Raw genomic sequence first — 24,283 nt, 5'->3', positions numbered from 1 at the left:
TGATATCAAGGGAATTTCTTAAAACATATTTTGTTACCACCTTTAAAACTTATCTCTAGTTCCTTTCAATTTGAGGTTGGTCTCATCCATACTAATGGTATCAGATAATACTTGTTCATGGATGAGTCAGCCTAAGTATTTCCAGCTTGAATCTGTTCTCTTCTCTGAGGTCTCCACCTTGTCCAGACTGGCCTGGACCACTGCAATGACCTTGACAGGTCTTTCCATACCCATGCTTACTATCACTCTTCCATTCTTTGGATTGCAGCTAAATCAACTTTAAAAAAAAATTATTTTCTTGAAGTATAGTTTATTTACAAAGTTGTGTTAATTTCAGCTGTACAGCAAAAGTGATTCAATATGAAGGAGAACATGCATATTCTCCTTTATATTCTCTTCCATTATGGTTTTTCAGAGGATACTGAATATAGTTCCCTGTGCCATATATAGTAGGACCTTGCTATTTATCCATTCTGTATGTAAATAGTAGTTCAACTTTTCTTGACATACAGCAATACTTTATCCCTTTTTGAAAGGTGCCATTCTCAGTGTCTAATCAGTGAGAATCCTAATATTAAACAGAAACCTCCCAGCCGCTTCCTTAATACCCAGTCAGTGGTTCTGTCTCAGCTCTTCACTTCTGTGTACCTGCCTCTTTACCCTCTTTGAGAGCTTGGAGGCCTCGCCTGCCACCTGGCCCTGCACTCAATCTCTTATTTACCGTATTTTTGTTCCTTTCAAGATGCCTGCTTTTGGGGTCTGTTCCCAGGTGTGTCCAGTTTTCTCTCAGGTCTGCCCTCTCTAGAAGAGTGAATGATCGTACCAGTGCTGTTAATGCCAGGCCCCTTAAATCCTTTCTGAAAATGCAGTGTTATTAGCTTAAGAACACAGTATTATTAACTTAAGAACTCAATACAGTGATTGTGGTAAGCATATGAATAGAAATACAGATGTTGGTTATGAAATGAAAATAGATAGGTCAAACTGATGAACTGAAAATATGTTAATTTTACATTCTTTTCTGTATGAGAAAAGTAGATTTCCTGCCTTTTCAATTTGCAAGTGATTTTTCAATTTGAAATGAATTAGTATAGAAAGGAATATTCTGTAGCTTTAGAATTTGGCTTGTCATTAAAAATGAGAGGAGAGTCATCACTTATAATCTCTAGCCAATTAAGGGTTTGAGTGACTTATAAATTTATGACTTTTAAAATTTAAAGCCTCATAAAGAACACATTTTTCAAGACTGTCACAGTCATCATATTTAGGTTTCTTAGCATTTAATTTCTGATACCCTGGTTTGGGTTTTGCCTTGGTGCTAAGTATTGGCCAAAGGGCAAGAAAATTATTTAGTAATTTAGTCTAACTTGGTGGGTAATTTAGTCTAACTTGGTGGGTGACCTCTTTCTAAAACTGTAAGGGCTTCTTTTGTGGCTCAGTGGTAAAGAATCCACCTGCCAGTGTAGGAAACACGGGTTCCATCCCTGATCTGGGAAGATCCTGCATGCCATAGAGCGGCTAAGCCCATCTGCCACAGTCCTGAGCCCGTGCCCTAGAGCCCAGGAGCCACAACTCCCGGGGCACCGCCGCAGCTGCTGAAGCCCGGGCATGCCGGAGCCGCTGCTCCACTGGGGCAGCCAGCACAGTGAGAAACCCGAGCATCGCAACTGAAAAGCGCCCCCGCCCTCCACAGCTGGAGAGAGACGGCACGGCAGCAAAGACCCGGCACAGCCAAAAGCAAGTAAATAAACAAAACTGTGAAAATAGGTCATCTCCTGATAAATTTTCTCAAATACTGTGGGGATCACTCTCCCAGTGTATTGTGTCTGCGCTTTGACAAAATAAAACTCTTTAGATTATATAGTAGGTATGTGATAAGCATGTAAACTATATTTGGAAAGTTTTTAATATTGAAAACAGGACAAAACATTCAAACCAAAATTGCATAAGTTCAGGGGACAGGGAATGTGGAAAACTGACTTGTAAACACATTTTCCTAAGCACTTGACTTGGTATTCCTGAGTCAGCCATCCCTAGTTCCCCTAGATTTGTCAGTGGGGTCTCCCAGGTTCCAGTTGTCACATTCTCTAATTTGCTTTTTAAAAATCTGGCAGTGCTTTTCAATTTTTCTATCAGTTCTTAACTGTTTTCCAGAGATGTAGGAAGATGCATTAGCCCAGCTGGCACTGACCTGAAGAAAAATTACAAGAAATTACTTTGACACTTAGAACTAGCAGCCTGAGAATTAGAATTTGAAATTTGCTGGTGAAACATCCCTTGGGCCATGTCTTCCTAAAACTGCCATCCAATCTGATAGCTGTCCAGTGGCTGGAAGGTTAGTATTACAGCCTTTTTGATGAGTTTGAGAAGTTCTGCAAATGTGGTTCACAGGATAGTTGGTGATGGAGCAGCCATGTTGGTCTCTCCTTACTGATTAAACGCAAAACTGATCAATGCAAGTCTGAACCTCTTGGCCATGTAAACAGAACAGCAGAATTGAAGTGCAGGATAATCAAAGCTAAACTTGCAGGCCAGATTTTAAAGGCGTGAGAGCACCAAAACAAACATCGAGCATATGAAAGACATAAAAGCATGTGTTTGAACTCCGGGGTGTTAACAAGACCTGATTGCACTTGTTTTCTATTGTCCATTGTAAGAGAAGGGATATAGCCCTGTGACAGATACAGCCCTTTCTTCTCTAATAAACCAACCTGATATTTAATATTCGATTCATTTTTCAACCTGAAAATTGTCCCCCTATGCATTCCTTGTAAGTTGAGAACTATCCATACATTGAAAATAAATTAATTTTTCACAAAACAGAATTTCTCCTTCAAATTCCAAAACTTGTAATCTATTTTATGTGAAGTTTAAAATGTACTTACTCATTCCTTACAGATCCTTAAATCAGTTTCTTAGCATCACTTAATTTTTTTGACCACTCAGGCCATGCTTCCTGAAGTATCTGGTTAACTGGAGGTCTTGAAGAGGTTGAATAATATTTGGAGTAGGAGCCCTGGAGGAAGTGGGTGGGAGTCTGGGGAAAGGTGGTCTGAGAGTGGAATGTGCATAATCAAGATTTTAGAGGTGATGCTGTAGTTGAGGATGACATGGTCCAGAGGAGGGGGTTAGGGTATTCTTAACCTATTCTTGCCTGTGAGAATCATCTGGAGAACTTAAAAACATGCGGTGCCTGGGCTCTACTGCAGTGTGGTCAGGGATTCAGCCTTTGACTTTACCATCACTCACATGCGACCCTCTTCATCATGGACTCAGGTAGAGCCCCAGCTTTCCTTTCTTTTTCTTCTTTTTTAACATAGACACATTACCTTTTCTATCTTTAATTTTTTAATTATAGTTGATTTACACTGTTGTGTTAGTTTCAGGAATATACCGCACAGTGATTCAGTTTTATATATACACATATATATATGGGCTTTCTAGGTGGTGCTAGTGGTAAAGAACCCCCTGCCAATGTAGGAGGCGTAAGAGACATGGATTTGATCTCCGGGTGAGGAAGAACATTTTTAGATTACTTTCCCTTATAGTTATAACAAAATAACTATCATATATATAAGCATCCCCTGTGTCATACAGCGGATCCTTGGTTATCTGTTCCATATACAGTAGTGTATATATGTTAGTCCCATCTTCCTAATTTATCCCTCCCCCTTCCCTGGCAGCTCAAACAGTAAAGAATCTGCCTACAATGTGGGAGACCTGGGTTTTATCCATGGATCAGAAAGATCCCCTGGAAAGGGGCATAGCAACCTACTCCAGTATTTTTGCCTGGAAAATCCCATGGACAGAGGAGCCTGGCAGGCTGCAATCCATGGAGTTGCAAAGAGTTGGGCACGACTGAGCAACTAATGCTTTCTTCTTCCCCTTTGGTTACCATAAGTTTGTTTTCTATGTCTGTGAATCTATTTCTGTTTTGTAAATAAATTCATTTGTATCTCTTTTTTTTCTTTCAGATTCCACATATAAATGACATCATATGGTATTTGTCTTTGTTGACTTACTTCACTTGGTATGATAATCTCTGGGCCCATCCATGTTGCTGCAAATGACATTACTTCATTCTTTTTTATGGTTGAGTAATATTCCATTGTATTTATATAACACGTCTCCTTTATCTATTCATCTGTCAATGGACATTTAGGTTGCTTCCCTGTCTTGGTTACTGTAAATAGTGCTGCAGTGAACACTGCGGTACACGTGTCTTTTCAAATTATGGTTTTCTCCAGATATATACCCACGAGTGGGATTGTGGGATAATATGATAACCCTACATTTGTTTTTTTAGAGATCTAGCTTTCAAATGACATTCTAAGTAGATTAGTGGAAATAAAGAAGGGAGAGAGGACAGATCAGCCATCTCTTGAGACCGTTTCCTGGACACAGCCGCGTGATGCTTCCAATTATGTTCATTGTGCAGAACTTGATAGTGTGGCCATCCTGATTGTCAGGGAGATTGGGAAATTTAGCCTTTATTCTGGGGAGCCATATGCCCAGCTAAGCATTCTATTTCTATGAGAGAAAGGAAGAGTGGCTGTTTCAAAGCAGGCTAGATTTTCTGCCCCAGAAAGCTAGTAGGTTACAGTCTAATGATGTGGTCTTCAGACAAGCTGATAATTTTGGAGTTTGGTTATCTGCTCGCATCTCAGGTTCTCAGGTCCTTGGATAAAAAGGAAAAGCAGCTTCCAGTTGAGAGGGACCTGGTTCAGTGAGTGAATTTCCTCTGTGCACAGTCAAAGTTCAGTAAGAGCGAGAATGGAAAGTTCAGAGGAGTTAAAGAAGTAGGGGATTTCCTGCAGGTGGGACATTGTTTCACCACCCACCATCCCCCTATGCCTTCCTTTTCTCAGCATCGATTTTGTTATTATAGTAAACACTCCTTTGCAAATGCCCACAACTTCCTGGTGCCTCCTTCCCTATGTAGTACTCCTGGGAAACCCCTGACTCCTCCCCACCTTCTCTGCACAGAGTGAGTAAGTACAGAACTCAAGTGTGCAGTCACCGTGCCCTGTGACATTTCCTTTGAATGGGCCATGTCCCCTTTTGAGAAGGGCCTGTCTTCTTCCTCCTTAAACTTTAAGCTCCCCTTCCGCTCACACTCCCTTCAACCATCAACCTCACTTGAGATTTCAGTGAAGAACTGAAGCAATCCAGCAAGGTCCCTTTACTGCCTGCTTCTGAATCCACGTTCTGTCTTCCTCCCATTTCCACGGAAGTCCCTCACGTCTGTGAGAGGCTCCCTTCTCTACTTTGTGCACTCAGGACCCTTCCTTTTGCTTCTCCAGGTTTGTTTCTCCTGAAGGTGGCGCCAGTGGGAAAGAACCTGCCTGCCAGTGCAGGAGACATGAAGAGATGTGGGTTCCATCCCTGGGTCTGGAAGATCCCTGGAGGAGGGCATGGCAACCCACTCCAGTTTTCATGCCTGGAGCATCTCACGGACAGAGGACCTTGTGGGCTATAGTCCATGGGGTCACAAAGAGTCAGACATGACTGAGCATACCCTCTCTACTTTGCACCTTCAAGCCCCTTCCTTCTTGCTTTTCCAAGTACTTTCCTACAAGGATATCTTCTCTACTGTCTCTCATTAATACGCACACATGTCAGTTATCTCTGACCCCCACCTCCCTGTCCAAATACTGTCCTGTTTCCTTACTCTTCTTCACAGCAAAACTTATGGAACCCATTCTGTGTACATCTGTTGCCTGCAGTTCCTTAAGCTTGTCCAGTTCTTCAACCTTCTCTAACCCAGCTGCCATTAGCACTCTACTGAAATTGCTGTTTTTTAAGTGTCCATTTTGTTTCCAAATATAACTGTACACCTCTGTCCTCATCTTAACTTGACCTCTAAAGCATAATTGGATATACTTGATTACCCGCTTCCTCCTTCAATCACATCTCTTCTTGTAGTGATTGTGACACCACCCTCCCCTCTGTTTCTTGCTCTCTCTGACCCCCTGCTGCTGCTGCTAAGTCGCTTCAGTCGTGTCCGACTCTGTGTGACCCCATAGACGGCAGCCCACCAGGCTCCACCGTCCCTGAGATTTTCCAGGCAAGAACACTGAAGTGGGTTGCCATTTCCTTCTCCAATGCATGAAAGTGAAAAGTGAATGTGAAGTTGCTCAGTCGTGTCCGACTCTTTGCAACCCCATGGACTGCAGCCCACCAGGCTCCTCTGTCCATGGGATTTTCCAGGCAAGAGTACTGGAGTGGGGTGCCATTGCCTTCTCCGCTGATCCCCTACCAGTAGTGAGTTTTCTGTGGTAGTTCTCTTCTACTCAGCCACCAAACGTGGACGTGTACTGGGCTCCTGTCCTGCGCCTCCTCCTTCATCTCTGTTTTCATAAGCTCTCATTTCCTCTCCCTTGAGCTCAAGACACATCCAAATGCTTGATGAGCATTTCAGTATGAATGTTTTTATAGGCACCTCAATCTCCATCTCATCCTCAAAATGTGTCTAAACAGAGCTCTTACTTTCCCACTATGTACCTGATAACCCTTTTGCAGCTTCCTCTACCACACAATGTCACCACCACATATATACAATGGAATATTACTCAGCCACAAAAGAAATGAATTGGGTCATTTAATAGTGATGTAGATGAACCTAGACTCTGTTATACAGAGTGAAGTAAGTCAGAGAAAAACAAATACTGTATATTAACACATATACATGGTACTGATGAACCTATTTGCAGGACAGGAGAAGAGGCACAGATGTAGAGAACGGACTTGTGGACATAGTGGGGGAAGGAGAAGGTGGGACGAACTGAGAGAGTCGCATTGACATGTATACACTGCCGTGTGCAAAACACAGCTAGTGGGAAGGTGCTCTGTAACACAGGGAGCTCAGCTCGGCGCTCTGTAGGACCTCGGGTGGGATGGGAGTGGAGGGAGGCTCAAGAGAGAGGGGATGTATGTATACTTACAGCTGATTCGCATTGCGGTACAGTAGAAACTAACCCAGCTCTGTAAAGCAGTTGTCCTCCAATTTAAAAAATATATATCCTCAATATAAAAAAATAAAAATTTAAAAAATGTCACCACCGTCTACTGAATGGCTACAGTTAACAGCCTGGGTTAAATCCTTCACTCTCCCTTTCTCTCCTCCCCGCTCCGCATCTCATTCATCAGCAAGTCCTGCCAGTTCTGCCTTCAAGATCCCGCCCATGTCCTTGTGATTCATGTAGATCCATCACTCTTGCTTCCATCCAAGCCCACATCATCTCCTGGACTGTTGTAGAAGGTTCCCTGCTCCCACTTTTCCCTGTTGTGTTACATTCTTGAAGTGTGAATGCTGAGCTTTAGAAACGTAAATCCAGGAATGGAATGTCTTCCCTGTGCACGGGACTGAAATCCCAGCTCCTTACTGTGACTCAAGGGTCTGCATGACCTGATGCCTGCCCAGCTCTCTGGTCTCATTACATCCCACCCTGCAAAAGGCACTCTGGCATGTCTTCAAGGACCTTATGGCCATTGCACTTATCCTCATGTTCCCCAAACAGCTTTTTGGTGTTGATCACTTCCTCATCATTCAGGTCACAAATGTCACCTCTCCAGAGAAGCCTTCCTGGATACCTTATTTAAAGAGATTTTTCTTCCAGTCTGTCCCTATATGTTTACTTGTTTAATGTCTCACTCTATTAGAACTTACACTCCATGGGGGCAGGGACAAGTCTAGCTCATTTGCATCTGTATTCCCAGTGTTTGAAGGGAAGTGAAGTGAAGCCGCTCAGTTGTGTCCGACTCTTTGTGACCCCATGGATGGTAGCCACCGGGCTCTGCGGTCCATGGGATTTTCTAGGCAAGAATACTGGAGTGGGCTGCCATTTCCTTCTCCAGGCAATCTTCCCAACCCAGGGATCGAACCCCAGTCTCCTGCATTGCAGACAGACGCTTTACCATCTGAGCCACTAGGGAAACTATTCCCAGTGTTTAGAATAATTTTATTAACCTTTAGTAGAAACTAATCAAATACTTATTAAATACTGAGATGGAAAAAAACCTGGCATATAGTTCAGTTTTTGGTCATAGAGCTTCCATCACTCTCTAACTTAAATTACGACTGCCACCGAGAGCAGTAACTGCCTGATTACTATTTTTAAGGGCAGTAGCACCCTAGGCTATTGTTTCTAATCCATGAAGGGCTAGGAAAATAGTTAATTAATCTTGTTAAGAACTGCATGTGAAGGATAGAAGAACTCAGAAGTAGTAAAGCGCAGCATTAGTGAGGGGCTTCATCCTTGTTTATTTTCCAGTGCCTAAATGTTTGTGTGTGTTGTTGTTGCCTAAAGATGTCTTGTCAAGATCTTTATCCGTCTGGTCTTGCAGGAAATACAAGAGAAGGAGAGAAGTTAGATATACTTTGGGCCATAACGACGGGTTGTCAAAGCATGGGATAGGAGCAGTTTGAAGGATAGATAAGGGACAAGTAAGGGGTGTCTCCATGCGAGTTTTCGAAAAGGGTCTTTCTTAAACTTGTCTTTGCTGAGCCCAGGAAAGGGGCTATGGAGGGGAGAGATGAGCAGTCTCTTGGTTCTGAGGTCACATCTGAGATACAGGTTGGCTTTCATCTCTGTAAGCAAATGTCACTGTAACAGGTCACTAGCTAGGTCTAAAGATAATGGCATTTTAAGTAGAAGGTGATTACTTTCTCTTTGAGCTTGTAAGTTTCCCTAATGGTAAAGAATCTGCCTGCAATGCAGGAGACCCAGGTTCAATCCCTGGGTTGGGAAGATCCCTTGGAGAAGGAAATGGCAACCCACTCCAGTATTCTTGCCTGGGAAATCCCATGGACCGAGGAGCCTGGGGGGCTACAGTCCATAGGTAACAAAGAATCAGACACAACTGAACAACTAACACACACACTACTCCAGGGATTATTTTTTTTATTGTGATAAAACATACATAGCATAAAGGGTCATTTTAAAGGGTACAGTACAGGCACATTAAATACATTCACATCCTTGTGCAAACATCACCACTATCCACCTCAACAACTCTGTCATTATCCCAAACTAATAGGTAACTCCTCATTCTCCCAGCCCCTGGTAACCACTGTGCTACTTTGTCTCTGGGGATTTGACTAGGCGAAGGAAAAACACTCCTCCAGTGTCTCCTCTGCTGGCAGCTGCTTCCCTTCAGACACTTCTGCCAACAGATATGTGTGGGTGGGAGTTGGGGGCAGGGCGGGGCTCACATCAGGCTGTTCTGCCATACCAGCATGGTGTACTACAGTTTGGTTCAGGTCTGATACCGTCTACCTGAGTTGACATCAGGTCCCACAGGTCAAGGTTTCATCCCACAGGACTGCCCCCACTGTCCCCTTCAGACACCAGTCACAAGTTCAGGCTGTTTCCTGTGCTTCTGATAAGCTGATTGTAAATCAGAGGGTCCTCTGACCTCCTCCTTTGGATTAATTTGCTAGGGAGTTTCACGGAACTCAAGCGTTTTATTTACTAGATTACTGATTTATTATAAAAAGCTGTAACTCCAGAGCAGCCAGGTGGAAGAGGTGCACAGGGCAAGGTGTAGATGGATGGAAGGGAACAGAGCTTCCATGCCCTCAGAGCTCAACTGCCCTCCTAGTACCAGCACAGGTTCAGTGACCTGGACGCTCTCCAAACCACATCTTTTTGGATTTTTTGGCAGCTTCATTATGAAGGCATGATTGATTAAGCCTTTGGCAGTTGATTCAACCTCCAATCGCTCTCCCCTGCCCAGAGGCCTGGAGGGAGGGGCTGAAAGTTTCAACCCTCTGTGTACATGATTGGCTCCCCTGACAACCAGCCCCCATCTGTGCTGCTGCTGCCAAGTTGCTTTAGTCGTGTCCGACTCTGTGCGACCCCATAGACGGCAGCCCACCAGGCTCCCCCGTCCCTGGGACTCTCCAGGCAAGAACACTGGAGTGGGTTGCCATTTCCTTCTCCAGTGCATGAAAGTAAAAAGTGAAAGGGAAGTTGCTCGTTCGTGTCTGACTCTTTGCGACCCCATGGACTGCAGCCCACCAGGCTCCTCCGTCCATGGGATTCTCCAGGCAAGAGTACTGGAGTGGGGTGCCATTGCCTTCTCCACCCCATCTATGAGGCTTTCCAAAAGTCACCTCATTAACATAATAAGCTCAGTGTCATTGAAAGGGGCTTGTTATAAATAATAAAAGACACCTGTTTTAGCTTTATTGCTCTGAAGCTTTTTCAGGAACTGTAAAAATAAATCTTATAAGAAAATATACCCCCTGAGGGGAAAGTTAGGGAGTTTGGGATGGACGTGTGCACACGGCTATGTTTAAAATGGGTAACCAACAGGAACCTACTGTACCGCACGTGGAGCTGTTAGGTGTTACATGACAGCCTGGACGGGAGGGGAATAGGTACATGTACATACGTGACTGAGTCCCTTCGCTGTTCACTTGAAACTAACACAACATTGGTAATTGGCTCTACCCCAATATAGTATACAAAGTCTTCTTTTTTTAAAAGATACCCCTGTAATTCTTACATAGGAAATTACAAGGGCTTCAAGAGCTATGTTATAGGAACAATGGTTGAAAACCAAATATATATTTCTTATTATAAATTGCAGTATCACACTCATAAATGAAATCATACTATATTTTTTCTTTTTGTCTGTTTGTTTCACTTAGCATAAGGTCAGAGTTCATCCATGTTGTAGCTTGCTAGCATTTCATTCCTTTTTAAGGCTGCATAATATTCCATTGGATGTATATACCACATTTTGTTTATCTGTTCATCTGTGAATGGACATTAGGGTTCATTCCCCCTTTTGGGTGTTGTAACTAATGCTGCTATGAACTTTAGCACACAAATACCTGTTTGAATCCCTGCTTTCAGTTCTTTTGTGTTTATACTCAGAATCACTGTATCATATGGTTTGTTTTTATTTAATTGCGAAGTCATGTCCAACTCTGGGGAATCTTTCTGACCTAGGGATCAAACTCAAGTCTTCTGCACTGCAGGATTCCTTAGCACTGAGCCACCTGTGAAGCCCAATCAAATTGTTATTGTGTGTATAGTTTTTCAAGGAAAATACTCAAGGGATTTAAAATCCATTAATTTATTGGAGAAAAGGGCCGTTCATTTTTGGCCTCATATATGTCATATAGTATGTTAGGTGTCAGAGAAATGGAAACTAATGGCATACAGCTCTTCCTGTCTGGAAATGCAGGGACTTGGAGTGAAGGCCATAGTCAACAGATGGGTGAGTAATTAGCTGTTACATACTGTACTGTGTTCAGGGCTGTAACAGGGTGTTTGTAGACTACTGTGGGAGCACATTGCAGTAACAATTTCTGGGGTTTCTGAAGACAGAATCTCCTTGGGTGTTGTCCTGGATGGATGTTCTGTTGAATTCTGGTTAGCAATGGTAATGCAGTGGAGAAATTCTAGTATACAAGTTTCTGTTGTACATTTGCTTTTTTTAAATAGCTAACTCCATCCATCCATCTTTTCTGTGACTTAAATGTCTCCCCTTTGTTTTTTTCTTCCTCTAGTGGTTTTTAATTGCCAACAGATCTTACAAAGTGAGCGCAGCAAGCTCTTTTTTCTTCAGTGGTGTGTTTGTGGGAGTTATCACTTTTGGTCAACTCTCTGATCGCTTCGGAAGGAAAAAAGTCTATCTCACAGGTAATCTGTTAGTATTCATGAACTGAATAAGAGAAGTTATTTTCCTAAGGTTCCCAGAGAAATAGTAAGGAGACCATTTCCTTAAGTTTCTCAGGGAATTGTCGTGTGGACCCAGAACTGATTTTTATTTCACTGGTGAGAGGCCAAGTGCTTCTGGCCAAGCATTTTAAAACATACCTGAGGAAGGCCAGGTATTTGCATTATAAGCATTTCCTAGTGGTGCCTTCTACAATCTGTGAATTTTAATTCATGCCATGTTTCTGAGGAGAACAAAGATTGAGGCAGTTTGCTAGATCCATTTCCTTATATCCTTTTACTTATATCTTGTTTGTTGATTCATTTCAGATGAGCTCCATAGGACTCAGCATCGTCCATTTGACAAGCTGAGTACAAGCTAGGATTTTTCAATTTTCAGCATTATTGGAAATAGTTGAAAACTGCACATGAGGACAGAAATCAACTTGTAACAAAGAAAACCTCGGTTTTTCTTGATAATCTTTAAGAGAAACTGATTTTTAAAAAAAACAAACCATAGCTTAAGAAAATTTAAATTCACAAAGATTTTTCTTTACAAATTAACACATATATTACATTCATCAAGTGTGTTTTGCCTCTGGACTATTGCATACTGTTCTTCTCTTTCTAGGTTTTGCTCTTGACATCTTGTTTGCTATTGCAAATGGCTTTTCCCCCTCCTATGAGTTCTTTGCAATAACTCGCTTCCTGGTGGGCATGATGAACGGAGGGATGTCGCTGGTGGCCTTTGTCCTGCTGAACGAGTGTGTGGGCACCGCCTACTGGGCACTCGCAGGTACTGCTTCAATCCCCGCAGACTTGGAGATGGGGAGGGGCTCCAGAGATCTCTGCCGGAACCAGCTAGACTGGAGGTGCTCTATCCAAATACTAGATTTGCTTGCTTTCTTTCTGGCCTTCTTTTTTTTTTTTTAATTTTTTGACCACATGAGCTCTTAGTTCCCTGAGCAGGGATCCAACCTGCACCCCCTGCCTTGGAAGCATAGTCTTCATCATGGGACTGCCACGGAAATCCCTAGATTTCCTTTCCTGAGTTCTGTGTGGCCTTGAATGAGTTGTTAGTCATTTTATTTCTATTCCCCTATTGGTAGTCTCCCCTGGGGCCTACAGATAGTGACCTTGTCCCTAAACTCACAGATTGCCTGAAGGTATTCGTTAACTGCTTTTTATCATAAAGTGAAAAATAGTGCAGAGGAAATACTAGAAACTCTTTTCTCAGTGCCTTGGTATTGTATTTTATTAAATCTTTGTCTCATAGACCTTTTTAATGTTCTCTTCAAATCAGCGGGTAGTACTCTTGTAGTATTTCTTTAGTGATGTTTAAGTTTCCAAATGGAGGCCATGTTCTGTATTATTTTTAACCATCCCATCATCTTCTCAAGAACTATAAATGATTTTAAAAGCATCTTTGACTTAATGTCTTGGGAGGGCGATTGCACAAAGATTCTACTTTGTGGACTATAGGTTTGCAGTGAGAACTTTGTTTTGCTTTCCATTCATTTAAAAGTTATTGAGTACTATAGATGTTCTTGTACTAATGTGGGAACAAGTTGATTGTACAACTGTAGAAATGTGTCTGCATGAGGATGTAGGTGAGAGAGTGCCAGCTACCATTTGCTGAGCATCTGTTATGTACCGGCAACCAAGCTTCGCATCTGGCCCATGCCTCTAATCTTCCCAGAACCTACAAGTTAAGAATTTCTACCTTCATTTTACAAATGAGGACGCTTCACCACTGAAAATGTTGCAGGAAGGGGAGCCCTTCTAGAACCGGAGAACGGGCTCTTGTCTAACACTCAGAAGTGAACTGTCGGAGGAGACACATATGCTAACAAAGCTAGAGACTTCACTGGGAAGGGGTGCCCGGGTGGAGAGCAGCAGAGTCAGGGAATCCAGGAGAGCTACTCTACCACGTGGCTCGCAGTCTCGGTTTTATGGTGATGGGACTAGTTTCCGGGTTGTCTTTGGCCGGTCATTCTGACTCGGGGTCCTTCCTAGTGGCACGTGCGTTGCTCAGCCAAGATGGATGCCAGTGGGAAGAATTCTGGGAGGTGGTCAGACACCAGGTGTCTCCTTTCGACCTTTCCCAAATTCTTCTGGTTGGCGGTGGCTTGTTAGTTCCGTGTTCCTTACTGGAGCTCGTGTCATAAAATACTGCAGATGGTTACTGGTGCCTGGCCAGAGTGGGTGGTTTTGGTCAGTGTGTTCCACCTAACAAAAGGAGAGGTTGTGTGCCTGTTTTCACACAGCTCATGACCGACAGGGCCAGGATGATGCCAGGCCCATGCCATCCCACTTTTCCCTGAGGACTCCCCTCTTGTAGCTTCCATTTGTTGTTTAGTCACCCAGTCGTGTCCGACTCTTGTGATCCCATGGACTGCAGCATGCCAGGCTTCCCTGTCCTTCACCATCTCTCAGAGTTTGCTCAAACTCATGTCCCTTGAGTCTGTGATGCCATCCAAGCATCTCATCACCTGTCGCTCCCTTCTCCTCCTGCCTTCAGTCTTTCCCAGTATCAGGATCTTTTCTAATGAGTCAGCTGTTCACATCAGGTAGTCAAAGTACTAGAGCTTCAGCTTCACCATCGGTCCTTCCGGTTAATATTCAGGGTGGATTTCCTTCAGGACTGACTGGTTTGATTTCCTCGCAGTCCAAGGGACTCTCAAGAGTCTTCTCCAACACCACAGTTCAAAAGCATCAGTTCTTCAGCACTCAGCCTTCTTTATGATCCAGCTCTCATATCCATACATGACTACTAGGAAAATCATAGCTTTGACTAGACGGACCTTTGTTGGCAAAGTGATGTCTCTGCCTTTTAATATGCTGTCTGGTTTGTCATAGCCTTTCTTCCAAGAAGCAAGCGTTTTTAATTTCATGGCTGCAGTCATCATCCGCAGTGATTTTGGAGCCCAAGAAAATAAAAACTGTCACTGTTTCCATTGTTTCCCCATTTATCTGCCATGAAGTGATGGGACTGGATCCCATGATCTTAGTTTTTTTGAATGTTTAGTTTTAAGCAAGCTTTTTCACTCTCCTCGTTCACCTTCATCAAGTGGCACTTTAGTTCTTCTTTGCTCTTTGCCATTAGGGTGTTGTCATGGGTCACCTCATATGAATACTGGTTGCTTGGCCTTTTTTTGTCACTGGTCGTGTCTCCGGAGTTGGTAAAGGGCCCAGAGACAGGGGAGCCTGGTGGGCTGCTGTCTCTGGGGTCGCACAGAGTCGGACACGACTGAAGCGACTTAACAGCAGCAGCAGCAATGTATTGAATTGGAAGACAGAGGCAAAATAAGCTCTGCTGTATTCATATGTCCACCAAGCTGAAGGACACAGAGGGTTGGACAAGTTATAACTAAACTGGGGAGGAGGAGACCCCAGCTCCATCCTTGCAGGATAGACTTCTTGCCTGCCTCTTACACATCATGCTTCATAATTCACTTTGTCTATAATAGCTTTCAGAAAAGCCTTTAGAGATGGGCTTGTTTTCCCCCCTAGCCCAGGTCCTAAGTTAGGATCAGTGAGAAAACATCCTTTGAGTCTTCAGTTTGCATTGAAACTTTTAAAGTCATTTTTGCAAGTAGTGGGTTCAGACTTGCTCAGACTTTGCCAGAAATGAGTGATGATGGTGTTCATGACCGCTCACATTATCCAGGGGAAGACACAAAAGCACCCTCTCCTGGGGTTTTGGTTTCCCTGAGTCCAAAATCTTGCTCATGCAAAGCATCATGAGTACATGTTTTTCATGTTCCTGGCACATTCCTCTATTAAAATATTCACATTTGACTCTAGTTGCTCCATGAAGAAGATGCTTTCTTACAAGACATGTATATTTCCCCCATCCTACCAAGTTCTTTAGGATGATTCCTGTCCTGTTGCATAACTTCAGCAAAAAGGAAGACCTCTTAGTCTCTTGCTCCCTTTCCAGTTGCCTGAAGCCAGTGGAAAGATTTCAGTTAAAGCACTTTCTCCTTCTGTTCTTGTCCTTGAGGCTGAGTTAAAGTAAGGCTATTAAAATTTTTATAGCAAAGGGAAAAGGGAGATAGGGGAAAAAAAAAACCCTGCAACAGTGGTACCAGATGGTTTCCAAATTCAATGTGAAATTCAAAAGGAGCTTGAGAGAGTTCCTGGAAGGCCAGTGCACTTGACCTGCACCCAGGACAGAAATAAGTTTCTGCTGCTCCTAAAACTCTTTTGTGAGAAGCTTCCTCCTTCCCTCTCCCATGAGTAGTCTTCCCGAAAGTTTTGTCCTTGACCTTTCTTTCCAGGCTGTTCTCTGCAGCACAATTAAAAAAAACAAAACACTTTTTTATTTTGTTTTGAGGTATAGCTGATGAACAGTGTTGTGATAATTTCAAGTGAACAGCAGAGTCTCAGCCATACATTTACATGTATCCATTCTCCCCCAAACTCCCCTCCCATCCAGGCTGCCACATAACATTGAGCGGTGTTCCATATGCTATATGGTACATCCCTGTTGGTTTTCTGTTTTAAATGTAGCAGTGTGTACTTGTCCATCCTAAACTCCCTAACTATCCCTCCCCCGCCAGCAGTCAGACATTTGTTCTGTAAGTCTGTGAGTCTCTTTATGTTTTGTAAGTAAGTTCATTTGTATCATTTCTTTTTAGATTCCACATATAAAGGATGTCATAAGATCTTTCTCCTCTACCTGACTGACTTCAGTCAGTATGATACTCTCTAGGTACATCCATGTTGCTCTCCACAAATCGATTTTTTATACTCCCATAACTTCAGATACGCTCAGACTGAAAGAAATTGAGGGGGAAAAACCTAAATGGTTAGCAATAGGGGATTAATTGGAGGAATCCCATGGACAGAGGAGCCTGGCGGGTTATACAGTCTACGGGTTGCAAAGAGTCGGACACTACTAAAGTGTCTTAGCACAGCACAGCACCCTGATTGTTTAGCAGTAAAAAAAAAATTTTTTTTGAAAAATTGTGCCTGATTACAAATAAAATTTGCAGTATGTATAAGATACTAAATAAAGTATATATAACAAAATATACGTGCAAACTGAAAACATCCATTTTTAACCAGTTGCAGTGTAGTGCTTAACAAGAATAAGTATAATTGATTGAAAATTATTGAGAGTAGAAAAGATAAAATACTAAAGCTAGGAAAAATGTCATATTAATATATTTATTTTTAATTTTATTATATAAATACCTTATATCAAAAGTTATTGATGTTCATTGTAAAAAGAAATAAAGAAGCATATAGACGTGAAACATAAAGAACACATAATAGTCCTGCTCACCCAAAGACCACAGCTGTAAACAGAGTGCTGTGTGTCCTTCCAGAGCTTCTCCTTTGCATATCTGTTCTGCAACATTCATTTATTAAACAGACCTTGCCGTGGACCAGACACACTGCTTTTTAAAAAACGTTTCATGGAAATATAGTTGATTTACAATGTTGTGTTAGTTTTAGGTGGACAGCAAAGTCAATCAGTTATATGTGTTCATATATCCACTCCTTTTTTAGGTTCTTTTCCCATTAGGCCATTGCAGAGGACTGAGTCAAGTTCCCTGAGTCAAGGACACAGTAGGTCCTTGTTAGTTAGCTGTTGTCTGTCAATCCCAATCTCTTAAGTTGGCCTTTCCCATTTATTATTTTTTTATTGGAATATAATTACTTTATGATGTTGTGTTAGTTTCTGTTATACAACTGAGTCAGCTGCATGTATAGATACATCCCCGCCCTCCCCCCACCTCCCACCCCACCTCTCTAGGTCATCACAGAGCACCCAGATGAGCTCTCTGTGCTATATAGCAGCTTCCCACTAGCTATCTATTTTACACATGGTTGTGTATGTATATATGTTAATGTTATCCAGATACTGCTTTTATAGACAGACACTTGGGATAAAAGAGTGAACACGCCAGGCCTGGGGGTGGGGAAGGTCCTTGCTCTTAAGGAACTTATGTTTTAATCAGGAGAGGCATAACCAATATGAAGTAATTTCTGAAAACTCTTAAGTGCAGTGAGGAAAATTAAACAGGATAATAGAGTAGGCAGTAAGTGCAGGGGACAGTTACATTAAATAGGATAGTTAGAGAAAATTTTGATGTAGGTATTTAATCAAAGATGTGAATGATGCAGAAGACTTAGGGGGTGTGATTTTCTGAGCAAACATTCCAGGCAGATGGAGTGGCAAGAACCAGGCCCCTGAGGGCAGGAATGAGCTTCTCTGAGCACCTTAAAAGATGCAGTGTGGAAAGGCAGGAGGAGGCTGGGCTGAGATCAGACTGGACGGGCTGAGTGATGTAGGGTGCATGATGGGCCAGATTAGGGATTTTTTTTTTTTAAACTCAAAATGCAGTGAGTAGCCAGTGACTGAATTAAAGAGAGGAGCCATAGAATCTTACAGAAAGATTACTCTGGTAGGTGTATGCAGGATGGATCGTAGAGAAGCAAGAGCAGAAATTGAGGGGCCATTCAGGATGCTGGTGCGGTTACCCCTGTGGAACCTGCAGATGTTTTACACCAGGTGGGAGTAGTGGAACGGGAGGAAAGAGCATGCGTGGTGACCTGCTGAAGAATCAGCAGAGAAGGCAAGAGAAAAAGGAATCAAGGGGGCTTCGTGGCCTTCTGCTTGAAAGCTGGATGGATCATTGGTGCTACTTATAAAAATGAAGTCATCACTGTACATCATATTCTCACCTGCTGAAATTTGACTTTTACTAGTGCAAACTGACCAAGGGTTGTAGACTTGAAATTAATTAAAGATAAGCAGAAAAGAAATCTGAAAAATAGACATAAATAACCAAAGACCATGGGTGTGTGTGTGTGTGCTCAGTTGTGTCTGACCCCATGGACTCTGCCAGGCTCCTCTGTCCATGGGATTTCCCAGGCAAGAAAACTGGAGTGGGTTGCCATTTCCTCCTCCAGGAGATCTTCCCGACCCAGGGATGGAACCCGAGTCTCCTGAGTCTCTTGCATTGTCAGGCAGAGGTGATTTGAAATGTTCATTTTTTTAAATTAAATTTTTTAACCAAATAGCCTAGAGCATCTTTATCTCCTCACCTTATTCCTGTTGTCATTTCCGGGTATATGTGTGCAACTTCTGGCTGGGTATCACATACAGATGTCTGTTGACCCCTCAAATTAAAGGTATTGCTTTTTTTTTACCTAAAATCTACATCCTTTTCTGGGACTTCTATCTATGGCCATGTCATCATGGTATTTAAGTCATGAAGCTAGAAACTTTGAAGTCTTTCCTCCTGTTTACCATATCCAGCTGATACCAGGTCTTTCTGTGACAGAGATTCAACTGTGATGAGCTTAGATACAAAGGGAAGTCATTTGGTTAACACAACCAAACCAAGAAGAGCCAGGCCTTGGCAATGCTTAGAACCAGGAAGTTAGATGCATCTCATTTCTGTTTCCCGTTGTCTCTGAGAAATTTCCCCTGCTCAGTCAGGGATGAAGCCCAGCAGGTCATTGGTTTCACGGCCAAGTTCAGTATTTGAAAATCCTGAAATACTGGTAGGAGCTCTGATTGTCTCAGCTGGGGTCAACATGGGGGAACCACGATTGACATCTCCCCCTTGAACTGCAGGGATGAAATATGGGGAGGTCATCTTTCCAAAAAAAGGAAAGGATTCTTGGAGTTAGAAAGGAGTGCTAAGTAGGCAATATTTTATAAGAGACACTCACCAGAGGAGGCTTCCAGATGGCATTTGTGGGGAGGTTAGTAGATAAAGGGGCTATACCCTTTTTACAGTAGGACCATATAGCTAATGTTTGTACAGCATGCATTGTTTCATTTGAAACTAATGACTATACTTTTTGAGGTTGGTATTATTATTTCCCTTTCATTTATGAGGAAACAGAGACTCAGATATTTAGTGATCTTCCCAAAATCACATGGCAGTGTATAGAAGAACTGGGGTCTGAACTTGGTCCCGCTGAAGTGGTCCCATCCTGTGGCCCTTTGTCTTTTTACCCACGTTGTTGTCAATGGATACCGAGTACTCGGAACAGTTCTGAGCAATGACAGAAAGCCTTGTTCTTGGAAACCAGGTGCCATTTGGTGCACTGTAATGAATCTGTAATAGCTATTGATTATCTAAGTTTCCAGGGAAATCATAGGGAATGGAAATCCCATTCCCTTACTTACCAGACCACATGCCCTGACTGGTTTTCTGTTGGTGCTGAACTTACTGTCACATTAGCCTTCCCTTCTGCATCCCCCCTTTTCCTCACTAGGGCAGACAGCAAACAAGTCATTGTGTTTTGTTATAGGTTGATAATCTGTGGACAGCAATAAGAGAAATGTTTGTCTTGCAGAATTGTTGTAGAAAATTCCTGTAACAAAGTCGTGTTTCTGTGGGATGCCCACAGGAGCCCACCTTTCCCTAGAAGGGTGACGGGGACAGGAACGGTACTGAGTGCAGGCTGTCCAGTCAGACCGGGGGACAGCGCCTCCTGATTGGGCCACAGGCAGCCCCATGTCTTAGACCACAGCACCTAACTTTCTCTGAGCTATTTCCTTCCTTTGTAGATAGCTAACAGTGGTACTGGCTTTATAGGGCAATGTTTATAAAGTCTAATACTTAACAGATAGTATCTATTATATAGGTAAATAGTGATAGACTTACTTTGCTACTAATAGTAGCAGTTATAGAAAGCATGTCAGAGGTACAGAATTTGCAAGTATACTGGGCAGCACAGTGGGTTTGTACTCATTCGTTATTTATTTCAAAAATCACAGGATCCTTAACAACCCCATGGTTAATGTTTTTACTGTCAGTGTGCTGACAACAATTCATGCTTTGTGGAACTTACATTCTACTTGGAAGAGAAAGACAAGAAACAAATATAAAATGTCAGGTATCTGGTGGTGATAAATGGGGAAGGACAGTATGGAGAACTGGGGAGCAGGCTGTGATTCAGGATAAGGATTCCAGGGACAGCCTCTGTGATGGAGATGCAGCCCCACCACTGCCATAGTCTCAGGACCTAAACACCTCCCACCACGCAGCAAGCAATATTTCCAAACCTCAGCCACAAGTTCAGGCAGATGTCAGTGTAACATCAATGCAGAAAGCACTTGGGCAGCCCTTAAAATTTATCTTGACCACGTGTGGTTTGTATTTTTCATTCGTCCGTCCTTCTTTCCCACTGATTTCCTGGCCTCTCTTCTGGTTTTCTCATCTGATCCTCGATGATATCTGTGTAGGTTTTTCTTTCTGCTGACATCTCACAAAGAAAGAATTGGTTCCATGACCTGGGTTGGAAATGGGGTTGCAGATGGTTCTTTCTCCAGTAACAAGTCTCTTTTCCTGAATTAGGGTCAATTGGTGGCCTCTTCTTCGCAGTCGGCATCGCCCAATATGCCCTGTTGGGATACTTCATCCGTTCCTGGAGGACCCTAGCCATACTGGTTAACCTGCAGGGAACAGTGGTCTTTCTCTTATCTTTGTAAGTAGTTTTTCCTCTTAGACTTTTAATTTAATAAGCAGAAGGAATGTCTTAAGAGGATGCGGGTCAATGAGCAGCATTATTCCCTTTCAGGAGTTTGCCTGAACTGACTTTGGTGAAGAACTAAATTCCGCAAGTGCTCCAATGCTTGGCAGCTCCTGGGAAGAGAGATGCTTAATTAATTCAGAATGCAGGTATCCCTTGTTTAAAGTAACCTCTAAACCTCTGCATTTTAACCTTCAAATTCTCAAGGGAGGGTACCAGTTTCTTTTTTAACCTAATGCCTTAAGCTTAAACATCTTCAGGCTGGATCAGATAACGTACTAGGGGTGTGACCGAAGTCTAATATTATAGACCAGTCTATGCACATTGAATATGTAGTGATACCTCCTCATTCCACAGATGACTGTCATCTCAGGGCCTCTAAAGGTGGACATAGGAAGATGCTCAGATATGGGAGAAATCCTTAGAGTGCATGGATTCAAAGCAGTACAAGGATGATGCCCTGATCACAGCAAGATAGCACACCATGCTCCTGTTACGGCTATAAGATGAGCCGCCAACTTAGGCCTGTTTCCCCAGAAGTTTTACTGTGCTTATGAAAGGTTTTCTCCCCCCAAATAACAGACCTTTAATCCTAAACATCAAAATCTTTGGGATAAATAAAATTTTCAGCCAGTGGTGCCAGCTTTCTTCTGTACTGTAAAGTGAGATACCTGTAATAGTATTTTCATTGAGGTAGCAATTCGATTTAGTAATTCTTCATATAAGTTCTACTAATTGAGATTTGGTGGGGATTGAGCTGAAATCTGTTTTCATTCTGTCTTTGAAATTAGGAGAATTGTTAAGTGCAGAAATGAATATAGTAGAAATAGTTAACCTATATTTATTGATGTTGTTGTTTAGTCTCTAAGTCATATCTGATTCTTTTGCAACCTCATGAACTGTAGCCCGCCAGGCTTCTCTGTCCATGGGATTTCCCAGGCAAGAATGCTAGAGTGGGTTGCCATTTCCTTCTCCAGGGAATCTTCCCTACCCAGGGATCGAACCCATGTCTCCTGCTTAACAGGCAGATTCTTTACCACTGAGCCTCCAGGGAAGCCTCCAACCTATATTAGAAAGGTAAAATTTATGAAATGCATTCAGTTATGTGAACTAGAGTGAGATAATTTTATTAGAAAAGAAAGCTAGCCGTATTTTATTATACTGTATATTGTAAATTTTTGGAAAAAAGCGAATTCCTTGAAGTAATAAGCATTCTTGTTCATATTAGTAAATAAATGAATTTTATTTTTAGATATTTAATAAGCTGCATACTTCTTAGAGCTTTCCATGTGGCACAGTTGGTAAAGAATCTGCCTGCCAGTGCAGGAGATGCAGAGACCATGGGGTCGCAGAGTCAAACACCACTGAGTAAATGAGCATGCAGGCATCCTTTTTAATCCAGGCTGGTTCTCACCCACTCTTCTATAGTAGAGTGACTTCACTGGTTGATCTGAGGCATTCTTGTAGTTTTCAGAATGTATATTCTGTTTGTTACTGCTTAGTGCTCGGTGGGGACTTTGACCTGATGAGAGATTAATCCTGGTCGTGAAAAATGGGAAACAGAAGAAGGCACGTAAAATCACACTGTGTGTTCCATCAAGCCTGGAAAGCGAGGCTTGCTGCAGTCAGCCTCCAGTTTATCTCCTGTCCCATCTTGTGTTCCCATCAGCATACTAAGCTGCTCACTGTCAGTTTACCCCTTAGGTTGGTCTGCCTCAGCGCCTCCTGCTCAGTGCTGTGGCCAGCTCCTTCAGGGCCCTTCTCACATTTCTCTTATTTATTAGTAGCCTTCCCAGTGTGCTTAAATGCCACCCGCTCCAAGCTTTTCCTGGTCAGATACCCAGTCATTCACTTTCTTGTCTGAATCCTGCAGTACTTACCTGGCGCCCTTCCAGTGGTCCCTTATTTCTGCCTCACACGGAGCCTAACCTCTTTCTAAAACGAGCTCTGAACAGCCCCGACTCTTTGCTCAGCTGCACTTCCCAGCACCAAAGCCCTGGGCCCTTCCATAGACCAGATGCCTCCTGTCCATTGGATAGATGTTGGCACAAAAACCTTTAGAATTAGCCTTCATTAACCATCAGCAGCATCAGAAACAGTCATGTCATTTTAGAGACATACCTTGTTTGTTTTACTAGAGACCTTGTTACTTAGCTCAAAAATTCCTCGTTTTCACAATACTTGAATTAGAACAGTTTTATTTTAGAAATCCGTGCCCCCTTAATTTAAAAAGGTTTTCCATCTTGAAAGAAATTCACAGGACATTTTTGAGCAGAGGCCTCAGTGTTAAATTAGCAACATAGCTTCTAAAAGTGATCAGGACACTGTAGAGGGCAGCATATTCAAGGGCCCCCTTTTCCTTTTAGAAACATGCCCTGCCGTTTTGTGGGAATAATCAGCTTGCGTTAGAACTCGTATTCCTAAATCTGTCCATTGGCAACTGGGTGGGGCTTCATTGTTGAGAAGCTTATTGGCTTCTCAAAATGTGGAGAAATATCAGGTCCTAAATTTAAGTCATCCAAATAAATCCAAGTGGAAATAGTTTTATTGACACAGAATCAAATTTCTAAAACCTGAGTATCTCTCAAATACCATCTTTAAACATGATTTATAAGGTTTAAAAAGTGACTTTATTGCTTGTAAACAATTCTGAAAGCACAGAGAACCTTAATAGGAAGGAGGGAAATAAATTAGTCAAAGGTATAATAACAGTGACTACTAATATGTTGACTATTTCCTTGTTGGTCCTTTTCTACTCCTTTAGTCCTCCTCAATTTTAATTTTTACTATAATAGATTTCCTGTTATTTCAGTCATATTTCTATCCCACGTATACTCTCCATATTCACCGCCCCCCCCCCCCCCTTATGTTCTTTTTATTTGTATTTAGGCTTGAACAGATAGTTTTACATTGTACCTCATACATGGCCCTGGGGATAGGACCGGTTGATCTGATGATAATCATCGACTGGCCTAACTTCCAACAAAATGGCATTTTACTTGATTATTTACTTGTGTATTAGTAACAGTAATCAGACAGCAGTGAAAAAGTGGATAAAGGAATTTTTTCAGGAGGTTATAGAGGCCTTTGTTCCTGCTTTTGTT

The 24,283-nt window shown here is 42.5% G+C and overlaps 1 protein-coding gene across 4 annotated transcripts in view; it reads left to right on the top strand.

Moving 5' to 3' along the window:
• SLC22A15 (solute carrier family 22 member 15) overlaps nucleotides 1-24,283 on the top strand; it is a 98,384-nt gene that overhangs the window by 37,080 nt on the left and 37,021 nt on the right. For all 4 annotated transcript variants that reach the window (XR_006267700.1, XR_006267699.1, XM_043459858.1 and 1 more), the window contains exons 3-5: nucleotides 11,525-11,657; nucleotides 12,304-12,468; nucleotides 21,005-21,134. Coding sequence is in view for 2 of the 4 variants with exons in the window: in XM_043459858.1 (XP_043315793.1) it covers nucleotides 11,525-11,657; nucleotides 12,304-12,468; nucleotides 21,005-21,134 (428 nt within the window). In the remaining 2 variants the exon portion in view is untranslated. The remainder of the gene's footprint in view (nucleotides 1-11,524; nucleotides 11,658-12,303; nucleotides 12,469-21,004; nucleotides 21,135-24,283) is intronic.

The sequence above is a fragment of the Cervus canadensis genome, chromosome 2 (genome assembly GCF_019320065.1).
Source record: "Cervus canadensis isolate Bull #8, Minnesota chromosome 2, ASM1932006v1, whole genome shotgun sequence".
Lineage (NCBI taxonomy): Eukaryota > Metazoa > Chordata > Mammalia > Artiodactyla > Cervidae > Cervus > Cervus canadensis.
The sequence above is the reverse complement of the archived record's forward strand: the minus strand, read 5'-3'. Positions and strand labels throughout refer to the sequence as shown.